This window comes from Phaseolus vulgaris, chromosome 11 (assembly GCF_051622355.1).
Source record: "Phaseolus vulgaris cultivar YP4 chromosome 11, ASM5162235v1, whole genome shotgun sequence".
Classification (NCBI taxonomy): Eukaryota; Viridiplantae; Streptophyta; class Magnoliopsida; order Fabales; family Fabaceae; genus Phaseolus; species Phaseolus vulgaris.
In genome coordinates this window covers 5,019,838-5,042,327 of record NC_143508.1, presented here as the reverse complement: position 1 = coordinate 5,042,327, position 22,490 = coordinate 5,019,838, and the positions used below count along the sequence as shown (strand labels likewise).

Below are 22,490 nucleotides of genomic sequence, written 5' to 3'. Positions count from 1 at the left end.
TTTTGCCCACACAAAAATATTACATTTAAAATAGCGTGGGCTTAGCCTTCAAAGCGTCCACACATTTTTAAAGTAGTGTGAGTTTAGCCCAGGAGAATACCTTTTGTTTCCCACAAATAAGTGTAGGCTAAGCCTTCATGACTACAAATTAGCGTGGATTTGACCTTCAAAGTGTTCACACATTTTTAAAGCAGGTGAGTTTAACACAAATATGCGTAGACTAGCTTTCATGGCCATAAATTAGCGTGTGTTTAGCCTTCAAGGTGTCCACATACTTTTAAAATATGTGAGTTTAAATAAGCATGGACTAAGCCTTCTATTGTCCACGCATATTATTTATTTGAAGAACAAGTTTAACACACAAAGAAGACGTGAAATTTTTTTTATTGAAAATTATTTTAAATTTATCTGATTATAATTAAAAAAATATATATTTTTTTAATAAAATAAATCAATTTTAAAATTACATTAACTAATTAAAATTACTCTATTTCTCTCTTTCTTATTGCATTTATCCTATTTTTTACCTGTTTATTTTTTTTTCAATATAATTATTAAATATACAATTATTTTAGGAGCAATATGATGAAGAAATGTTTTTCTTAGTAAAAAAATTTTATTTATAACTTTTCCTTTATACATTTTAGTTGTCTTGAAAATTCATTATTCATTAGGGTTCGAATTTAACTTACTTTAGGCTACACACACTACACTACTATAGAAATAACATTGTCTCTAAAAAAAAAGTATAATAGGATTTATTAATAAACACTATTGATACTTCCATTGTGATTCCTAGCATAAATTTTAACAATAAAAAAACACTATTGATATCTTTTATTTAGAAAATACAAATAATTTATTAAAAATAGCCCATTTAAAAAATATTTATCAACAAAAACAGCTAACAATATATAATTATTTCACTATTAAAAGCATTAGTTACTAGTTAAAAAATGCACATATTAAATAACATTATAATTTTGTAAACATACTTTATTAATATATGCAAAGGGTCAATTTCCGTAAATAAAATGTGTATAAAAAACAGAAGGTTAAAAAACATACTTTATTGAAGCTCTATCTTTGAAATAAAGCAAATTAATCAGAAAAGACTAGGCATGTTATTCATTCCACCCTTTCATCATAGTGTTTGGTTGAGGAGGTGTGAACTATTGCCTAATTATGTTAAAACTACTCATCAAGGTATATATAACCTTCTCATTGGTTCGATTTTAACTTAGAAAATACCTGCAGCCTAATAGAAGTCATATGTAAAGTTCCATTAATCTAAAAAATTGTTAAGATCTAAACAAGGATATTATCTCTAGTTGCATGTTATTATCTTTTTTTTCTTCTTCTCTTGAATATGTTGATGTTTCTCCTTTCTGTTATGAGCATAAAATTGCGTAATGGTTGTTTTGTATAGCAAGGAGAAACATAAAAAAAGGAGAAGAATGGTTTAAGATAAAACTTATACATGTGAAGAAAAGAATAAAATTAAGAAACTACTGTAAAAGGGTATGAACGAGAATAATAAGAATGAGATTTTTCTTGAATTATTAGTTTGGTTACTGCATGTACTTCACCATCTGAAAGTAAATGATGGATATTGAAAATACAACACATAGTACCTACCATCAACAGCATATGCAAATTTTACCATCTCAAATGTGATAATTAGATTTGACACTGACAATTAGAAGTCACTTCAGCTGCATATATTCCAGGGAACTAACAGTAGTCACATGCACATAAACCTGCACAAAATTATGAATAACCTTTTTACACAGATCATTACAAGTGAAATTTTATAGGTATGCATGAAATTTACAAGGTCACAGATTAAAGGAACTGGTCTTGGTTTCAAGAGGGGAAGCAGAAGCATTCACACATTAATTTAAGAAGAAGAAAAGGGAAAGTTGAAGGAGGAGAAATAATGGTACCTGAGAAACCTCAGCATCACACAGAACTGATAGCTCAAAAGCCTTCTTCAGCAATCCCTTTCCTAATTTGATCACAAAAAAGAAAGTGGAAACAATTTAATTATGTATATTTCAGATCTTCTAGATGGCACTTTTAGCATTTAAAAAATGCCTAAAAAGGTGTCAATGCGTGAGCCTAAAAACTGCTAGACAGCTTCCAAACGAAGCACCAGTTGGAACAGCACCAAAAAACCAGAAACAATGAAAACAACACCACATCAAACAGAAAAAACATAACAAAGGCACCCTAAAACAGGCTGTGGTTGCAGCAACTCCATCAGCTTTTATCACCCATACCCAGATGCCATTGCTATTTGGGTTGCTAAAGTCTCCTTTAGTTTAGTCACTATCATCGTCATCGTTGGTCTTTCACTCGAATTTAATGAAACACATGCCATTGTTATCTCTACTGCACCTAGAACAGGAGCCACAACCGCAATTCCTGCCATTCCTCCAGCACTCCAAAAATCCTTGTAACACAATGGATCCTCCACGGCTCAAAGCAGAGGCAGAGAAACACATTCCTCATCCCCTGGAACGTTGGATTACAACCTGCATACCAGCCCACAACACCAGAAAATCCAGCAGCACATACAAACCCAAAAACCAGAGGTGAACTACTGAGCAACAAAGCATCAGATAGCATCCTAGGAGTGATGCAGACCTGCAACAGCTGAGAAAAAGACTAGGACACAACCGAACCAACACCCAGTGAAAAAAGTTCTGACATTAAAGGGAAAAAACCTGGGATTCCAAAGCTGACAGATGAGAACTACGACTACTTTGTATTTGAAATGTTGATGTAGGTGTTTCCATTTCCAGCCACAACTCCATGTGACTCTCTATGACTAACACTCTCCTTAACGCTACATATGTAGGTGTTACTTGTACAATAACAATGCACTTGTTTGCATGCATCAAATTCTTTTACCAAACATAGTAAAAGCCAAAATTTTCCGGAGAAGGAACTTACTCAAAATTGTGTAACTTACTAATTGTATGATCTGCGTTTGGTCGTGTAGTAGGCATGTTTGAGTTACTTAGTCTGCTAACTAAGTATGAGATTTCTCGTATATATGCTTAATATTATATTAGGAAAAAAAGAAATAGCTAGTCTTGTGCTACATTCAATTCCAGACTACCATTTTAATTTAATATTCCCGTTATGCAGTTATCTTTAGCTCAACATACCCTTAAATCACTAGAGATGTTTCAAATTGTTTTTAGAGAACAAGTTGACATATTTGTCTCCTTTAGCGTAAAGAACAATGTATTATCTTCGATCACATGGTATAGCTGGACCTTTTTGCTTCCATATCATACAACTATGCATAAAAACTGATGCAACATACAGAATGTTCAAATCACAATCGAGCCAACGAATGAATAAGATAATGACAATTTCAGTCATAACTGAAAATCTCCAATCAAACCTGAAGTTTTAGCGGGTCAGGATTTGAACCATCAATGATATCTACATTCCCGTTTATCCGAAATTGCTCCCAGGAATCCGTGAAATACCAACAAATCTAACCAAAAGAACTCAACTTAGTCCCAGTTCACAAAATCTACTATGCCCCTCATCAGATTGTTTTATTAAAAAAGTACCTCATGGAATAATTATCTCAGCAGAGGAGCAAAGCTTGAGCTCTTCAATCTACACCCAGAATAAGAAAACAGAAACTTCCAATTGAGTAACTTTTCAACAAAAAGTCAACATGCCAGTAACTATGTGCCTCTATGTTTTAAAATTGGGTAGAAATTATTCAATGAAATAGATTTGAACAGTTGATGTGTATCTCTAAACTGGTTTTAATGCAATTCTTTGAACCATCTAAAAAATATTTATTTCTTCTAAGCTAATAAATTAAATATAGTGCATAATATTACGAGCTATTCCAATTCCAAGCATCAGATTAATTAGAGAGAAAAAAAACCTTGCGAGTCATACAATCTGGATCATACAGTGTTAATTTGGATGTTATCAGTATTATCTTGGAATCCTCTGAAAACGCAGATCATACAATGTCTGAAAACACAAACATAGTATATTTTGTTGCACTCTATTTTATACCAGTTAGTACAGAGAAGTTCAATCACTTCGAAGCAAACACAGAAGAAAGAAATCGAGAAGCTAGGGTTGAAAACACACAAAGATTAAGAAAGGAGAAACAAAACTCACTGTGACACGGTTTTACGGTCGAATCTCACGATCACGTTCCACGGCAGTCGCATCTCACGGTCGCGTTCCACGGCGGTCGTTGTTGAGTACGAAACGGTCAATTGCTCTCGCTCAATCGCCAAGCTTACGGTTACGGTCACGTTTCACTGCTCACTGGCTCATCACATTCAAAATGAGTTTACGCCCCCAAAATGAACAGATTATTAATATTTTTATTTTAATAATCTTATTCTGTCATTTATTTTATTATGTTAAAAATATGTAAATTCTAATAAAGAAACTAATGATAAAATCGATTATATTTGAAAATTATGTTTATATATATAAAGACTAAATTTTAAACATAATTAATTATTAGGTTAGTTTTTTATTAATATTTATGACACAAACGTAATTGATTATGTATTTTATTCCCATCTAAATCTGATTACGTAAAGAAAGTAAAGGAAGTTTAATGTCTGGAATTTTATAGATTTTTAATGGCTATATGTTTTGATTTTCTATCTTTTTTTTCGCCGTCCTTTCTCTCTCTCTTCATATTCAAATGGTAATTGTATTTTGATCTTCTATAATCTTTAATTTGACTTTCGTTTTTTTTTAATTACATGAATTTAATCCTCCAATTTCAAAATTAACTTATACGTGTTTATTCTTAAAGTAATCTCCATCGATTAGACTAGACATATATGGATAATAAATGTAAAGGTAGGACTAAAACTCAAACTTTCACATGCTTAATATAAATGTTCACAAATAAGTTTTCACTGAATTTCATCAATCAAATTCTAAGAGTGTTTAAATTGAACGACGAGCACAGCATTTTTATTTATTGCAATGCTTTTGTAGATCCACAAAAGTGTTCTGATTTTTTCTTTTCTTGTTTCGATTCGTTCTCATGATGAAAATGACTTTTGAAAAAGCTTATGAAAACTTATTTATTAGCAGGTCAAATATATGATGATTGGCGTGGTAGGGTCTTCAAAATTCTGGTGTAGTGAAACATTAGATCCACATTATTGTTACCTTTTTTTTATGAAAATGACATTTCTACTATAAACGTACAATTTCACGTTAGTTTACTCGCAACAAAACAACAGAGCTGTCATGTCATTTTTCAACATTTCGGTGATGCCACTTTACACAAGTAGGTCCACTATTCTCATGCTCTATTGTTCATGCATGTTCTGTTTTTTATATTCCTCGATCAACCAAGAACTAGTATGAACTAGTATTTGAACTAGTATTTTGAGATATTTGAAGTTTATTTAAGAATCTCTTCTAACAAGTATTTTTTTCATGCACGTTATACTTCTAAAAGAGTAACATTAACTAGTAGCAGAAATCGTTAAGAGAATAAAAAGGGAAGGAGATAAAGCTAATCCTGAAGAAATTTTCTTGGTTTGCAGAGGGAAATCTAGCTACCTGGACTATCTTACTCTGGTGGCAAGAAAAAGTTGGTACTTGTGAAGATTCGTTGATTACTGAATGCAAATGAACATAAGTGCAACATCATGAATATTCTCACTTTATGAAGGTTCGTCTTAACCAAGTACATGAGAAAGAAGAGAGTTGAATCATCTGTGCCTACAACATGCTGTCTGATCTAGCAGGCATCCTCCTGAAGAAGTTGAGTGGGACTGATGGAAGTCTCCTGCGGAATCTGGGGTGCCTTAGCGTGTAGAAGCCAAAGAAAAGTGACACAACTTGAAAGGGAGTAACATAGAGAACTATGGCAGCAAGGAGACAGAATGTCAGAAAGAGTGTTGTAGCTCTTGGATCTCTCCAACTTAGCAGACTTCGGAACCTTTCTCCTTGTGTACCTAAGTCTCCTACAACACTTTGGACTCTCCCTGCAATGCTTCTTAAACGGTCATATCTCATCCTAACAATATCCGGTGACCGAGAAGTTGGGAATGAATCAAACTCTTCATCTAATTCATCAGGATGAGCAGCATCAGCATGAGACAGTCTAGTGTCCATGTGTGGAGGGTGTCTAGGCCTCCATCTGAAGTTCCAGATTCCAATCAAGAACAGGTACAAGAAGATTGTGGGAAGTATTAGCTCAGGGTAAAGAGCCAATATTATGAAAAGGACATGAATTAGGATGGTGGTGATGGGGGTTTTCCAATTGCATATCTGATCAAACCACTTCCCAAAGGCTATCAAACCACCTAGAACTTTCATTATCCTGAAGAAATTAGCTTTGCTCCTTCTCATACTCCACATATGCGAATCAACATCAAGCATGTATTCTATAACCTCTTTCCTTAGGGGTGGCTCAGCTCTGCTCAACCTCATTGATACAATCTGCATGGCCTGATGCCTCAGACTATCCAGCTGAATCACAGATAAAGGATGAATGTAGTGCATCTTTGGCAACATAGGCTGGGAATACATGTACAACATATTGATGAAAGATGAGCTTGTGAACCTCACAGCCAATTGCACTTCTCCTGTTTTCTTCAAACCTGAAGTATGAAGTACCAAAAGAGGATATGAATGCGTGTAAACTCTATCAGCTTCAAGTGTGGATAGCCTAATTCTCACCTTCCCTATCCTAGAATCCTTTGATTCACCAGCTTTATCTCCTCCTCCTTGTACACGACCATTGTCAAAGACCCCTATGGTAATAACAGTGCATGGATCAAACACTTCCCAAGTGTACTGCTCATTCCACTTCGGAGTGAAGCTATCTACAATAGTCCTAGTGCGGATCCACTTCTGCCCATATTTTGCCACACAATAAGCATCTGTGGTTCCTCTGCCATCTCTTGTCTTCATTGGCATAAGACCTAGTGCACTTATAATCCCCACTTCTAGAATTCCAATGCTAGGCTTCCATAGCTGCTTAGCAGTTGGTCTTAGATCACTACTGTAATGAGTTGACTCATCCAACACATGGAACCCGCCATCCAAGCACACCCTCAAGTGTATCTTGCTTGCGAATTTGGTCTCCTTCTGCCCTTCAACAGCCATATGCTTCTCAAGATTAAACCACCTGGTGTTCACAGGCTTATGGTCCAGCCTCCGTTGCACAATGTGCAAAGGGATCACACACCTTCCCAGGATCTCATCTTTGTTTGGTCCAAGCCTGTCTTCCACGGTCAGAATCAAGGGCTCCTCAAACGGCTCCGCAGCAACCAACATCAAATCCTCATTCCACATGGGATTTATGTTTTTACTTTGAGACACTCTAGTTCTCATAAACTGGCTCCCTAGATTAACCTTCACAAAAACTTCAGGATACCGGCTCTTGTCACTAGGAATCAAGTCCTGCGCTTCAATCACATTGACCCTGACATACCAGAGCTTGGGAGAGAGGTAAACTTTTGACCTTATGTTTGCAACTGCTTCAGAGCCAACCGTTGCGGCATCAGAGTGCCAAGAATCAGGAAATGCCTCATCTGCTTGAGTCCCCATCCAAACTGCAAGCATTAACTCTCCTTTGCCCTTTGCACCCTTGCGATCTTCCAGTCTATACCACTGTGGAGCCAAAGGGCTGTCTGGGGGAACACGTCTTGGGATCTCATTCAGATCAAACCACAACCTACCCACAAAGTCATCTGAAATAACATCCTTATCTTTGACAATAACCTCCAACACTGAGGCTTGAATCCGGTCTTTCGAGAAGGCAAAGACCTGATTCCACTCAGGGTTGGACTTCTTCTCAAAATGCTTGGTGAGTCCCTTGAAGTTTCCAAGCTTCACTTCAACATAGGGATCAAGACTTCCAGTGACATCTTTTGCAGGTAAGTCCATGGCTTTCACCACGCGAACATAGAGGTACTGCATCTGTTCAACAAGGTCATAGGTGCATGATAGCTTGTCCCTTGTGACTGCCCCTGCCCCAATGTTGGGAGAAGTCTCCTTCAAGGCAAATTCATGGGAATGTGCAAGTGGTGCCCTCTGCATTTTCTTCTCTAGAGAGAGTCAACAGTTAACTGCATCAATTTGAAACAAAACATGGAAATTATGAACAAATTGTTCGATCTTTTTTTCAATGAGCAGATCTTGCTTGAGGTGAACATCACAGGATACGGAACTACACAGAAACACAGATAAACAGCAAGATGAGGACTTAAAGTAAAGCAAAGCAAAAACAAAGAAAGAAACGGCAATTCATTCACCTGCTTCAATTACTCAAACCAAACACAATGTGAAAATGAAAATGGAATGAACAAGTGCTGCATGTGTTGTTTGAAGTTCTCGCATACCTCAAATGTCACTGGGTGTGGGTAGCTTCCTTCCTCAAGGTGCAAGCACTGAGCAGCAGCATTGAAGTCTGCACCAATACATAGAAAAGTACACCAAAATTTGCATATATCAAACACACGTAGACACGCACATATGACACATCCAACATGTCCAATAAGATCACAACCGTTAATCTGACCTGTGTAATCACTCACGTGAATACTTCCAATTATTTTAACTAAATATAATATTTTTTTAGGAAGTGATTAAATCTAATCTAAATTTTAATTGTATGATAAATAATAATGAGTAATGACCTGTTTATAAATTTTAATATGGAAACTAAAATGAAAAATAATATCAGTATTAGACTAAATTTTCAATTGACCAACTTTAAAACACGAACCTGAGTGGCACATGCGAAGATTCTGGTCGGTTATGGCACTCTGAAGAATGTTTTTCTTTTTGAAGAGGGACAAAACTTATAAACATGATGAGATTTGAAATTTCAAATAAGTTATATAATATATATATATATATATATATATATATCTTTTAATGAACTTTACATACTTGAGTTTATTGCACGTATTATAAATAAAATATTCAATTTAAAAAAAACAGTATTTATAATACCATATATAAAAAAAAATTGAGAGCAATAAAGTATAAATTGTTCCATCAAATACCTCGAAAATATATAATGCATGCCAGTTCCTTTTTACTTTTCCAAATGGTAAATAAATAAATAAATTATCGGAAGTTTTTCGTTAACATTAATATTTTCTAATTTTTTTATTATTTTCAATGAACTTTTCAATAATATTATATTCTCAATTATAAATATTAAATATCTCTCATCCTCTTTGGTGCTGATAGGTGACAATGCAATTTTGTATTACAAGCCATGTCAGACTGGTTAGCTTTCATATTAAATAATATTAGCAAGGTTGTTGAAATATAAATATAAATATTAATAAATAGTAAACAAAGTTTGTTTTGGGTTATAAATTCTATATTTACTCTTGAAATCTTGAAATTTTGATTTTATTCCTTCGAAACCCATATTGTTGATAACAACAAAAACATTATTAATAAATACAGGTATATGTATTAAAGTTCTGATATACGTAATATAAATTTTGAGTCAAATATTTCTTGATATCTAAATACAAATAATCTAGATATATATATATATATATATATATATATATATATATATGAGGAAAACGTTAAGTTTTACTTGAAAGCAATGAGTAAATAATAATAAAAATATAATTACTTACATAGAGAGAGAGAAATGTTAAGTTTCCTCTTTACTTACAATAGTAATTAGATAGTGTAGTACAAGAGTAATATTTTAATTTATATACATACTATAAACAATACACAATTACTTTATTATTAAAAACGAATATATTATATAAAAATAAATTAAATATTTAAGTAATTTTAGATCATTTTTTCTGAAAATGTTGCATTTTGGAAGAAAAATATCAAATTACCTCGTGTTTTGTCAGAAAAATTAAATACATTTTATTAAATTTGAATTGTTTTTATTCTAAATTATTAAATTTTTAAGATTTTTGCTTGGTAAGACAATTAAAATTTATTAAATTGAATTTTTATTCCTTAGAATAAGTATTTTAATTATCATAAAATTTAAAATTTAAAATACAAAAATATTAATTCAACCTTGTAAAATATTGAAAAAAGTAGTAATCACTATAGAATTAAACAAAAAAATATAATTGATTGAAGTTCATTAAAAAATAATCTCACCTATACTTAATGGTAAAACCTTGACAATATCAATCGATGAATATTTTTGTCTTATATCGTTAAATAATTCATATTAACGTCAATTAACAAACTTTAACTTACGTAAGTAAAAAAATCGTCTCATTAGTGTCAATAAAAATTCTAATTAGCATCAATCCAAAAATAGCTTTAGAAATGTTAGTAGAAAAAAAATCCTTATTAATATTGATTAAGAAACAACACTAATATTTTGATCAATGTCAGTCACAAAAAGACTTTGAATGAGATCAATTGAAAATAATATTTGTATGTTAACTGGAAAAGTCGTATTTAACATTTTTTTTTATCGGCAATAAGTTGAAGAATACTATTAATGTTGACAAAAAGCTTTTACTAACATCAGTTGAAAAAAAATATAACAAATATAGACAATTGAAATATAACAACAACTAACTTCAACTTTAAAGAAACATTCAACCAAAATAAATTGAAAAACAAGAGTGATGATGATGAGTTAGTTTTGACAAAGTCAATAATATTTCGACTAAAATTAAATTAAATCGATGATAACTCAATTGAGATTAAACTGAAAAACGAAGAAAGAATAATAAAAAAACATGAATTTTAAATTTTAAATTATATATCCACACAAACATATTTCTTCTAAAAAAACTATTTTAAATTCTTTATAAAAAAAATTATTCTCTAAAAAAAATCACATTCAAACGCAATGTTAGAGTTTATTTAACATTGAAAAAAAAATTCTCTAGACATATCTAAGTCGATTATATAAGATTTCCTTGAAAAATGATATATATATATATATATATATATATCAGTTATACATGCATAAACAAGTAATCCCTTTAATACATTTATAATAAACTTTGATATTACTTCAAAGTCTAGATTCACTTCTTATTTAATCTGATAAATCTTATTTGGTAAGTTCTTTCAAATTCTATCTCCACACATTTGAGTTATCTGGAATAATTTTTATGTGCACTCAAAATCACAGAAAGAAGGTACTGCATGATGGGTGAGCATTGTTTGTATTGCATGTGGCTGTGTTAATATGTTAATACTTTGTTGAGAATGTGGTCCAGCTGCTGCATGTGCTGCTACAAATCTTGGTTTGTGTTTTCTTTGTTTCTATGGTAACAGAACAAAAGAGAAACAACAAATGCAATTTTACAGAACAATAAAGTAGGGTTGGTGCTGTATTGGTTTGCACATTATTTGCTTGTGCAAATGAGATTCTGCCAAATGTTAACAATGCACAGCAACATTGGTGATGTTGGCTTCATCTCTATGTGTGTGCCTTGTCTTGGTTGGTTTCAGAAAAAGGTTGAAGAATGGTATTGGTGGTGTGCATTACTGTCTGTATCAGTAGTGGTTCACAGAATCACCAACATGAAGCACTGCAATAAAGTTAAGAGGCATATCAAATTTTATTTGTTGCATTTATTTCATTAACTCTCACATGTAAATAGCTGTAAATTAGCCATTTCACATGTAATAGTGTATAACTGCATTAATGTAGTTTATCCTCAATAAGAAACTCAGAGTTAATTAAATAAATTTTCCTATAAACAAATCCTTAGTAATTGAATGATTATAACAATAATAATGCTGAAATTGGGAGTTATTTCCTTTATAATTATTAATGTTCATATTTTTATAAATGGATTTATCAAAGTAGTTACATGTTATGATATTATCATATTACTGATATTTTTTATTTTTTATTTAATTCCGAAATGAAGAATATGGGAGACTTCTCAAATTATAAAATTTAAAAGTTATTTTTTATTTATTTATTTATTTCGAAATACAAATTCTAGAATACAAAATTTATATAGAGAAATACACAATTCATAATAAAATATTATATTTTAGATTCTTTAATTTAAAATATAAGATATTTTTGAAAGAATAAAAAATTTATATTCCAAAATATATGTTGTAAGATTCTATAATCTAAATTATTTTAAATTATAAAATTCATAATACAAATATTTTAGTTTAGATTATACAATTTAAAATACATTTTTTTTAATTTTAGATTGTTTAATCCAGAATTATAAAATTCAAAATGAATAATTTTAGTATTTTTAAAAATATAAGGTGTAGAAAAAATTATGAAGGTTCATAAAGAAATACCCTATAAAGTGAAGTCCGTTGAGCCCAATCTAACCTATTGCACATGGGCTGGTTACGATAAATGACTTGCGCCCACTAAGAATAAACTAACCTCTGATAAGTCTACTTTGAACTACCTGGTAACTGATGGGAGCTGTCAGGTAGGCTTTTAAAAATAAGTTTAAATATTTAATTTATAAAATTAATTAAAAAATATAAAATATATTGATATTTTATTTAAATTTATTTAAATATTGTTATAGTACAGTTAAAAATCTAACAATCCTTAAGAGTCGATATTAATATCCATCTAAATATATCTTCTATTCTTAATTCTATTCTTAATTTTTTGATACTTGTGTTTGGATTTGAAAATAGATTTGAAGGAATGAATTTGAGTGGATTTAAAGTAAAAATTAGTAAAAATTAATGTTATTTTAATAAAAGAAAAAGTGGTGAGAAATAAAATAAAATTTATGAAAAATCGTGGAGGATATAATAGGTGTAATTGATAAAATAATTTCTTTAAGTAGATAAAAACATAAGATTACAAATGTATACTTGTTGTTAAAATAAAATATAATTAATTTTTTTTTATGTATAAACACATTAAGATTTATGTAAAAATATTTTATAGATTTTTTACTCATATTTTAAATAAATAAATTCTAAAATTATTGAAATTTTAAAATAAATATAAATTTTAAATTAGTTAATGTTCTACAAATAAAAATATTAAATAAATAAAATTCTTCAATTATTCACAATTTTAAATAAATACAAATTCTAAATTATTTAATGTCTTATTTAAATAAAAATGTGAAATATATAATTTTTTTAAAATATTTAAAATTATAAATAAGAAATTATCTAATGTCCAATTTAAATAAAAATCTGAAATATATAATTGTTTAAAAATATTCTAAATTCTAAATTATTTAATGTCCTATTTAAATATTTTAAAGTACTAAAAAATTATTTCCAATATAATCAAACTTATTTTTTTACATCCTAATCCTAAACACTAAAATCAAACATTTTATCTAATTCATGAATAAACACATCACTTCACACAAAATCATTCCAAACAAATCATGCATAGATTTATAAAAAGAATTATGCATCCCTCTTCATTCCATCAAATAAAATATTTACTTGAATTCAAGCCTCACAAAAAGCAATGTGAAGAAGCCTTATAATTTTTTCAAACCACCAAATCACATACACAACCACAATATAACCATTCATGAAAACCAAACCGTATCGAGTTAGATCCACCACTATGACATTGTTCATAACAAGATTTACACAACACACCAAGGAAACGAAAATGAAATAAATCAAATAAAGACAACATAATCAATGTTGCCATTATATAATCGATTAGGCATTAAAAACCAACCCATAATCGATTGTGGAAGAGACATAATTGATTATCCTATTAAAAAGTAAGCACAATTGTTTACGAGACTTTTTGAACATTAATTATCCCTCTACAAAATTAAACAACATCGATTATGGAAGTTTCATAATCGATTATCCCTTTCAAAAAATAACCAACATGATTATGTGTGTGCAAACTATGACTAATCGACTATGCCTCTCCCTGCCACAAACTAAACATAAACATGTTCATGCATGGGGCTCCATCTAACCTCTCCTCACAACACCACCAAAATGAAAATGAACGTGTAAAAAGTAAAGACAAAGGAGACAATATACAATGTGTCATGTAGCATTTCATCTCACATATACGAATAACTCAAATCGTACACATCTCACAAATCCGCGCAAGCAAATCAACGTAAACTCTTCAATCCAAACACGAGTGTTACCCTCTTTTCCATTTGGGTGAATAATACTCACATGGATCCAGACAGAGACTTATGGTCAATTTGGATCCGAGTGAATACTATTCACTCACATTGAAAGACACTGATCTGTAAAAAAAAATCACATTTGTTTCAGTTCAATTGTAAAGAAAAAAATGCATTGATTTACGGGAGAAGAGGAAAGTGACTTCCCGCAACAATGCGAAGAAATTCAATGAATTGTGAAGAAGTTAAGTAATATAATATAATAATAATATAGATGTATTTATATAATAATAATATAGATGTACTTATATAATAATAATATAGATGTATTTATATAATAATTTAAATGTATTTATAAATAATAATAAAAGAAAATAAATTAATAATATAAATATAAAAATTATAAAATAATATAATATATGTAAAATTTAAAATATTAATAATATATAAAAAAGTAATAAAATTATAAATAATAATAGTAATTGAAATAAAATTTAAAATAATAACAAAAAAAATATAAACAATAATAAAAATAAAAATAATTACAAATCTAATAATAATTAAAACAAATTTATTAAATAATAATATTAAAAATATTTTTTTATTTTTTTATTTATAAAAATATTTTTTATATGTATCTATAATAAAAATAAAATATTAAATATTAAATAAATTTAAGCAATAAAAATATTTAATAATATTACTAATAAATATAGATACTAATAATTAATAATAATAAAAATTATTTATAATAAATAAAAATAAGTATACAAAATTTTAATTATTAAAAATTATTTTTCCTTTTTAAAGATTAGGATAAATTTATAAATTTACATTCTAATATTTTTAAAAATTAAAAATCTCCTTACATACATCACATCACTCACCAACTTCAATAAACTTTCTCCACCAATTCACTCTATATATACCTTAATCCAAACAACTTAACTTTCTTTACACTTTTCTCTAAAATCACTTCAAATCGACTCCCTTAAATCTTCTCCTTTCTCCTTCCTAATCCAAACACCATATTTCAAACTAAAAAACAAACAATACCTTAGATGTTATCCTAATGAAATTATGTCAACAAATTTGAGATTGAAACAATTGTTATTTTTAATATTAAAATGATTAAATATACAAAATAAGTAGAATTTATAAGCATATATTTTTATTTTTAACTTAAAAAATTATTTAAAAAAAATACATAGTAAAATTTTAAATTTAAATTTTTAATATATTTTCATTTTTCCTTTTTGAATTTTTTTAGTTGACATGCTAACGATTGAAACAATTAATCTATTCGAGTGAGTAAAATTCAAATTCTTTCTAATTTGGTGAGGATGACTTAAAAAAATAAATTCTAAAATTATTTTAATATAATTTAAAATTTTATCTAATTTTTTGAAATTATTCTTTTATTTTTTTTCTGAATAGAGAAGTGATTTCAGCTTCACCATCTATGGACATTTAGAATTGGACTATTTTATTTTTTTACTCTAGTTTTTTCCTACCACTCTTTATGGTTCTACATGTTTTCAAGTGGTAATCTGCTAGAAAAAATATTCTTTATTATTTGTCTAGTTTCTTCTCATTACATTCATCGATTTAGGTATTGTAGACTAGGCTTGTTGGAGATTCTGATAGTTGCACTTTTTTCTAAAAAAATACATTTTTTACATGTAAAAATTGTTAAAAATTATATTTAAATTTTAAAAAATTGTAAATAGGGAATGTTTTACGTTGCCATGTAATATTAATATTTACCAAAAAAGGGTCAAAAAGTACTTTTAAAATTTAGAGATTAAAAGGCTTCTTAAATAAATACATTAAAAGGCTTTTCTTCACACAAGTTTTTATTGGTCGATCATATAAAATATTTTAATTGAAATTTTGAAAAGAAAAAAAAAACTCATTTTATTTGAAGTAGAATTTAATAAATTTACATAAAATTGTCTTTTCTTACCTTAATAAATATCATTATTTTTTTCTCATCTAAAAATCTAAATCGACAGAAAAAAAATTAAGTAAAAACAACGAAGCAAGTCAATAATATCTATACCCTGCAGGACCATGAATAAGTGATTCATATATATTCCGTTATTTGTTTTACGTTATTTAATATGAAATTGAGTCTCCTGCAGGACCATGAATAAGTGATTCATATATATTCCATTAAAAATTGAGTCAGTAAAAAAAAGGTTCGGGTAATCATTATTTGTTTTTTTCTATTTTTTTATTTTAAAGAATCTGATCTCTTATCTACTTTGTCCTTTCTTCCATACCTACTTTAAAATATCTTAATTTTTTACATATATAAATATATTCATAAATATTTTTAAAAATACAAATTTAATAAAGTTTAATATCAAACAAAATTATATAAGAAAATATTAATAAAAAATTAAGTTTATAATATATATATATATAAGTGTATAATTTTTTATCTTAATAATTTTGACTATAACGTAATATATCTAATTAATCTTAATTAAGATAAACTTTTAAATATATTAAAAAAATTAAGTTAAATTTAATTTTACAAAATTAATTAAAAATGTGATATTTACGTTTATTTTATATATTATAATTGATTATATCTCTAAGATATCCAACTATTTAAAAAATTAAATCATAAAAAATATTTTATTATTAATATTTTTATTGACTTTAGTTTACTTATATTAAAAAAATCTAAATAAAAATCATGAATACCCTATACTGTGTAAAGTTTGATATCCATGATATCTACTTTCTTCTGATTACATGTGATCATATATCCATTTAGATTCTTTTTGATAGATTTTATCCACATAAATGTGTAGAAATAGATATTTTTCCAATTTTGTTGGTTCGTACAATTAGTGTATGGAATCTATTTGAGGTGGCATGTACCTTGTGGTCTCCCCCACATGTCACCTCAACACAACACAATGCATGTGTTTAATGTGCAATATCTAACAATAAGTTGTTGTTTAATAATGTTTTTCTTCTATTTTTAATAATGTTTAATACTATTTATAAAATTATGTTTTAGCAACCAAAATACTCATTTTTAAAATTTCAAAACAAAAACTAACATAGTAGAGATTGAAACACAACTAAATTATGCTAAAAATATTTCAAAATATCTAACATTGATTATTTGACATATTTGGACAATGATTGAAGATAGATAGGATAGGATTGTCCTGGACAAAAGAGTTAATGGGACCCACTTTTTTAGATTTGTAGTGCACTAATTTAATTTTTCAGAAACATCAAAATGAATAAAGACATTAATTATTTTCAAAGATGACAAAACAGCTAAAAGATAAGGTAAGGAGAGTCACCCATTTTAATTTCTCCTTGTGTTTCATATTTAGAATCCATCACGTTTCAATAATTCCTTTTCTATATAATTAACAAATATTTCCTGGACCATTTATAGTTCACAATCAAATTAATGGGTGATTATTAATATATGGTAAATTTATTTATTTTTTAAATAATTAATAACTAAATCATGATATAACACTATTTTTTTATATAGCACATCGTTATTACATTTATAGTTTATTATTATTTTTACATTTTATCAAATTTCTTTGAGTTTTTTTCATAAGAAGTTTTATAAGTGAATTCCTGACTTCTTTATTTATCATGAGATAAGTAAGCAGTTTTTATTATATCGACTCAAAACCGTGTTAATTGATCCTTACGATGCTTACTTTATCAATTAGATCTTTTATCCATAGAAAAAGAGGGTATCTAGACATATTGATTTCTTCATATTTTTACTTCTATGAAGGAAGTTTCTTTGCTACAGCTGATAAAAATCGTAGTTTTGGACGATATATGTATATGTAGAAAGCCTTTATTATTTATCATTCTTGATATTTATTCTATTAAAATTTGTGGATTTGCTTGTTCTTTTCTTTTTTCTTTCTATAGTGGAGATAGTCGCACGTAATGACAGATCACGGCCATATTATTAAAAGCTTGGGGTAAAAATGGGTTTCGTTCGAGCGCCCGAAAATAATATTCCAAAGCTTTAGTATGTTCTCCGTTACTTGTGTGAATAAGGCCTATGTTATAAAGTATATAACTTCGATCATAGGGATCAATTTCCAGTCGCATAGCCTCATAATAATTCTGTAAAGCTTCTGCATAATTTCCTTCAGATTGAGTTGACATCCGTTACGGTCGTCATTTGGTTCAAAGAATCTCTGCTCCAGAACTGTACGTGAGATTTTCATCTCATACGGCTCCCCCCTTATGTGTGTAATGATAAAAATCCATAAAATCAAAAAAGATTCCAGTATTCTCATTTTCAACTGAACAGAGCTAGTGTTTTTACAATAAATCTCTAGCCAACCTTCCTGTCAAAAATTATTTCTTAACATGAAGTATGTAGGTACTTGATAAAAAAAAATAACTTCAACAATTTCTTTGTCCTCTACGCTGCTTAATTTCCTGGAATTAGTCACTTCAATAATCTTCGATGGTTCTATGGGTATCCAAAATATGAACGAGATGGATATTGATTGTCCCAACCATTCCTGTTAGTCCCAATCTCGATAAGCCATGGATATAGATAGATACAAAGTTTTCGTGTCCTTGATTCCCAAGCGTAGTGCTTCTTTCCCAATGTTGCCTATCAGTACTAGTAATTTGGGGTTGACCTAACCCCATAAGTATAGGTATAACCTTTCGCTTAATACTAGAAACCTAAAGTTCAAGCATATAAGGCTTCATTAATCGAGGATACACGACAGAAGGAATTAATCCTTTTTTTTATTTGCAAATTTCACCTTCAACACGCGTGAGTTTTTTCCATTTTTTTTTACCGATTTCGGTAAAAAAAAATGGAATCAAATCACACCATCTCTGTAATAAGTGAATGCCCTTTTTTCTCCTGAAGTTGTCGGAATTATTCGTAATAAGATATTGGCTACAATTGAAAAGGTCTTATCAATAAAATTTTCATTTATCCGAGATCTAGGCATAGGTATAAATCCATTCTATAATTTAATTAATTCTGGTGTGAGAAATCAATCCCACAAATAAAGGAATTGTACAATACAGTGCGAAATAACGTAAAAATAAACTAATTAATCAAATTTGTTTATCCTAAGACCTTGTAGGAGGTTTTTTTTTATTTTACTTTGTATTTCTAATTTTACTTTTTATTTTGATAGTTTGAATAGGTTTTATGCATTGATTAAAAATATGACTGATTCACTATTCAACATTCAACCGGTTTCTGGGCATCATTATATAAGAGAGATGGCCGAGTGGTTCAAGGCGTAGCATTGGAACTGCTATGTAGGCTTTTTGTTTACCGGGGGTTCGAATCCCTCTCTTTCCGAATCTTTACCAAATTAATCAATATTACTCATCCCAATGCATACTATTATTTATGGACTCTCTATTCCTAATTTTTCGCTAATACAAAAAATAGTGGATAACGGGTGGGCAAGGAATATCAATTTTTCCATATCCATGTCTATGATATCTGAATAACAGAAAATCCTCGTAAAAAAAAAACTCTTGTTATTTTAGTTAGGTTTAAGTTTGACGAGAATAATATTCTACAACCAGTAATTCATTGATTTTCAAACCAACCCATTTATTATCTATTATTTGATTAATTAAACCTTTATATTGGAAAGGGTGAACAGTCAAATGATTTGGCAATTTATCACGGGGGGCTGAATCAAGATAATTTTGAATCAGAGTTTTCGATTTTTGTTCATCCTTCGCTGTAATAATATCTTGAGGTTTGCAACGATAACTTGGTATATCTACTATACGACCATTAACTAAAACATGTCTATGGTTTATGAATTGGCGGGCTTGAGGAATAGTCGCAGCCATACCCAATCGAAAAAGTATGTTATCCAAGCGCATTTCAAGTAGTTGTAATAAAACCTGACCAGTTGATCCTTTAGCTTTTCCGGAGATACGAACGTATTTCAGCAATTGTCGTTCTGTAAGACCATAATGAAAACGCAATTTTTGTTTTTCTTCTAAACGAATACGATATTGAGATTTTTTACTGAAGCGCAATTGATTTCTAAGTTCGTTTTTGACTGTTGGCTTTTTACTAGTAGGTCCTGGTAAATATCCCAGACGACGTATTTTTTTGAAACAAGGTCCTCTGTAACGTGACATAAAAACTCCTTTTTTAAAATGAAAAATATTATAAATCAAAATGAAAACTAAACGAAATGGAAAATATTATATATAAATGAAATGAAGCGAAATCTACTAAAGTTTTATAGTACAAAGAAGAATTAGACTAATTTTATCAATATCCGAACTTTATTGTATTGTATATAAAAAAATACAAAAAAGTAGGTTTCTTTCTTGATTTCTTCCGGAGAGATCGAACTCTCCCAATTTTTTATTTCTAAAAAAGATATTATCAATTATGTAAAAAACAAATTGAGAAAAGCCGGTTATCGGATTCGAACCGATGACCATCGCATTACAAATGCGATGCTCTAACCTCTGAGCTAAACCGGCTAACGTAAACGAAATATACATATGCAGAAGAATTTCATGGGATCTGAGTTATAAATTTTTAGTTCTTTATAACAAAATTCAAATGAATACAAACATAGAAAATATAGAAAATCAAACCCAATATTTAGAATTTCTATTATTTATATGTTATGTTAGTCCATAACATAAAGTGCAAGATAATAATGAATATGAATATAATCTCTTTTGATCTAATATTCTAGATATATATTATTAAATTGATTGATTTCAAAAAGATTATTTATTAGTATTGAAAGTCAATTTTCGTAAATATTAAGGAATTCCAGATTCTTAAAGAAATGTCTAATTCTACATTAAAAGAATGATTTTTTATAGCCACTAGATTCGTTTGAGTTATATCAATTGTATATGAATAAATGGATTGTTTCTTTCTTTTCAGCAAAAACAAAAAAAAATAAAAAGAATCGACCATTCGAGTATTGAAAATTGTATGAAAAAATAATAAAAGTAGGTACATAGAAGATAAGTAGATATGTGGTCTATATCTGTATATATTGAATTGTTAATATATAGATATTAGAATCAGTTCTGATTCAAGCAAATAAAGGTATCGAGTATAGATGAAATAAAATCAAGAAAATTGGAGAAAAAAGGGTTTTTAATATTGAATAGAATAATATGGATTTAATGAATTCAAAAGTTTCCGCATTATTCTCATAATAGAAATGAAAAAAGAGCATTATATTATAATCAGATTCAAATATCAAAAAAATGATGGGGATATGGCGAAATTGGTAGACGCTACGGACTTAATTGGATTGAGTTTTGGTATGGAAACTTACCAAGTGATCATTTTCAAATTCAGAGAAACCCTGGAATTCACAATGGGCAATCCTGAGCCAAATCCCGTTTTCTGAAAAAAAGAAAAATTCAGAAAGTGATAATAAAAAAGGGATAGGTGCAGAGACTCTATGGAAGCTGTTCTAACAAACGAAATTGACGACTTTTTTTCTTGCATTAGTAAAAGAATCCTTTCACAAAAATTCCAGGAATGGATCAAAAATAAACATTTAGAGACATATATATACTGAAATACTCTTTCAATTTATTACTATTTATTAATGAAGATCGATTTGTGATAAAAATATTCATAAATGAAAGATGTGAATCAAACCAACTCGAAGTTGAAGAAAAGATGGAATATTTCTTGATGAAATTATTCACTTTATCATAATCGGATAAAACCCTTGAAGAACTGATCAATCAGATGAGAATAAAGATAGAGTCCTATTCTACATGTCAATACCGACAACAATGAAATTGAAAGTAAGAGGAAAATCCGTCGACTTAATAAATCATGAGGGTTCAAGTCCCTCTATCCCCAAAAAACCTGTTTCACTTTCTAATTTTTTCCTATACCCTCTCTATCTTTAAGTTGTTATTTATGTGTTTTATTCGATTTATTCTTTCCCAACTAAATTGGAATTTTTATTTTCATCAATTTCCTATCTATCATAATTTTCTTACATAATCACAAGTCACTAGTTTTGGAATATATATATAGATAGATATATATGTGAAACACATATAATTTTTTTGAATGAGAAAGGTATAAATTAATATCTTATTTTTGAGCAAAGAATTTGAATATGCATAATTAACGATTAACAATATAAAAGAATTATTACTACGGAAACTCACTTACAAACTTTTTTTTTTACTTAGTTGATATAGATTCATTCACATATATTCCAATAATTTTTTCAAATAAAAGTCTTAAGCTGCAAGAATGGTCGGGATAGCTCAGTTGGTAGAGCAGAGGACTGAAAATCCTCGTGTCACCAGTTCAAATCTGGTTCCTGGCACAATATTCATTTGTCTGAGTATCTATCCCCCATATTCATGGGGATAAATACTCAG

At 29.0% G+C, this 22,490-nt stretch overlaps 1 protein-coding gene, 1 long non-coding RNA gene and 3 other non-coding genes across 14 annotated transcripts; 2 read left to right on the top strand and 3 right to left on the bottom strand.

The window, feature by feature from the left end:
* Positions 1-1,529: 1,529 nt before the first annotated feature.
* On the bottom strand, positions 1,530-4,358 carry LOC137828324 (uncharacterized). Of its 9 annotated transcripts, none has more exons than XR_016517753.1 (6): positions 4,168-4,358; positions 3,923-4,014; positions 3,594-3,642; positions 3,419-3,514; positions 1,835-2,008; positions 1,530-1,760 (listed from the first exon to the last, which is right to left on the bottom strand). It is a non-coding gene; the product is annotated as an uncharacterized LOC137828324 (long non-coding RNA). The 9 variants fall into 9 exon arrangements; XR_016517755.1 differs by having other exon boundaries at positions 3,923-3,990; XR_016517752.1 differs by having other exon boundaries at positions 1,530-2,008; positions 3,923-4,048.
* Positions 4,359-5,608: 1,250 nt separating this feature from the next.
* LOC137828303 (multiple C2 domain and transmembrane region protein 5) lies at positions 5,609-8,530 on the bottom strand. 2 transcript variants are annotated; one of them, XM_068634809.2, is made up of 2 exons: positions 8,382-8,530; positions 5,609-8,108 (listed from the first exon to the last, which is right to left on the bottom strand). In XM_068634809.2, the coding sequence occupies exon 2, from the start codon at positions 8,077-8,079 to the stop codon at positions 5,752-5,754; it is 2,328 nt and encodes a 775-aa protein (XP_068490910.1). In that variant the 5' UTR covers positions 8,080-8,108; positions 8,382-8,530; the 3' UTR covers positions 5,609-5,751. The 2 variants fall into 2 exon arrangements, with proteins under 2 accessions (XP_068490910.1, XP_068490919.1); XM_068634818.2 differs by having other exon boundaries at positions 8,295-8,461.
* A 10,813-nt stretch (positions 8,531-19,343) lies between these two features.
* On the top strand, positions 19,344-19,431 carry TRNAS-GGA (transfer RNA serine (anticodon GGA)). Its single transcript has one exon. It is a non-coding gene; the product is annotated as a tRNA-Ser (tRNA).
* A 1,087-nt stretch (positions 19,432-20,518) lies between these two features.
* On the bottom strand, positions 20,519-20,591 carry TRNAT-UGU (transfer RNA threonine (anticodon UGU)). Its single transcript has one exon. It is a non-coding gene; the product is annotated as a tRNA-Thr (tRNA).
* Positions 20,592-22,362: 1,771 nt separating this feature from the next.
* Positions 22,363-22,435, top strand: TRNAF-GAA (transfer RNA phenylalanine (anticodon GAA)). Its single transcript has one exon. It is a non-coding gene; the product is annotated as a tRNA-Phe (tRNA).
* The last annotated feature ends 55 nt before the right edge of the window (positions 22,436-22,490 follow it).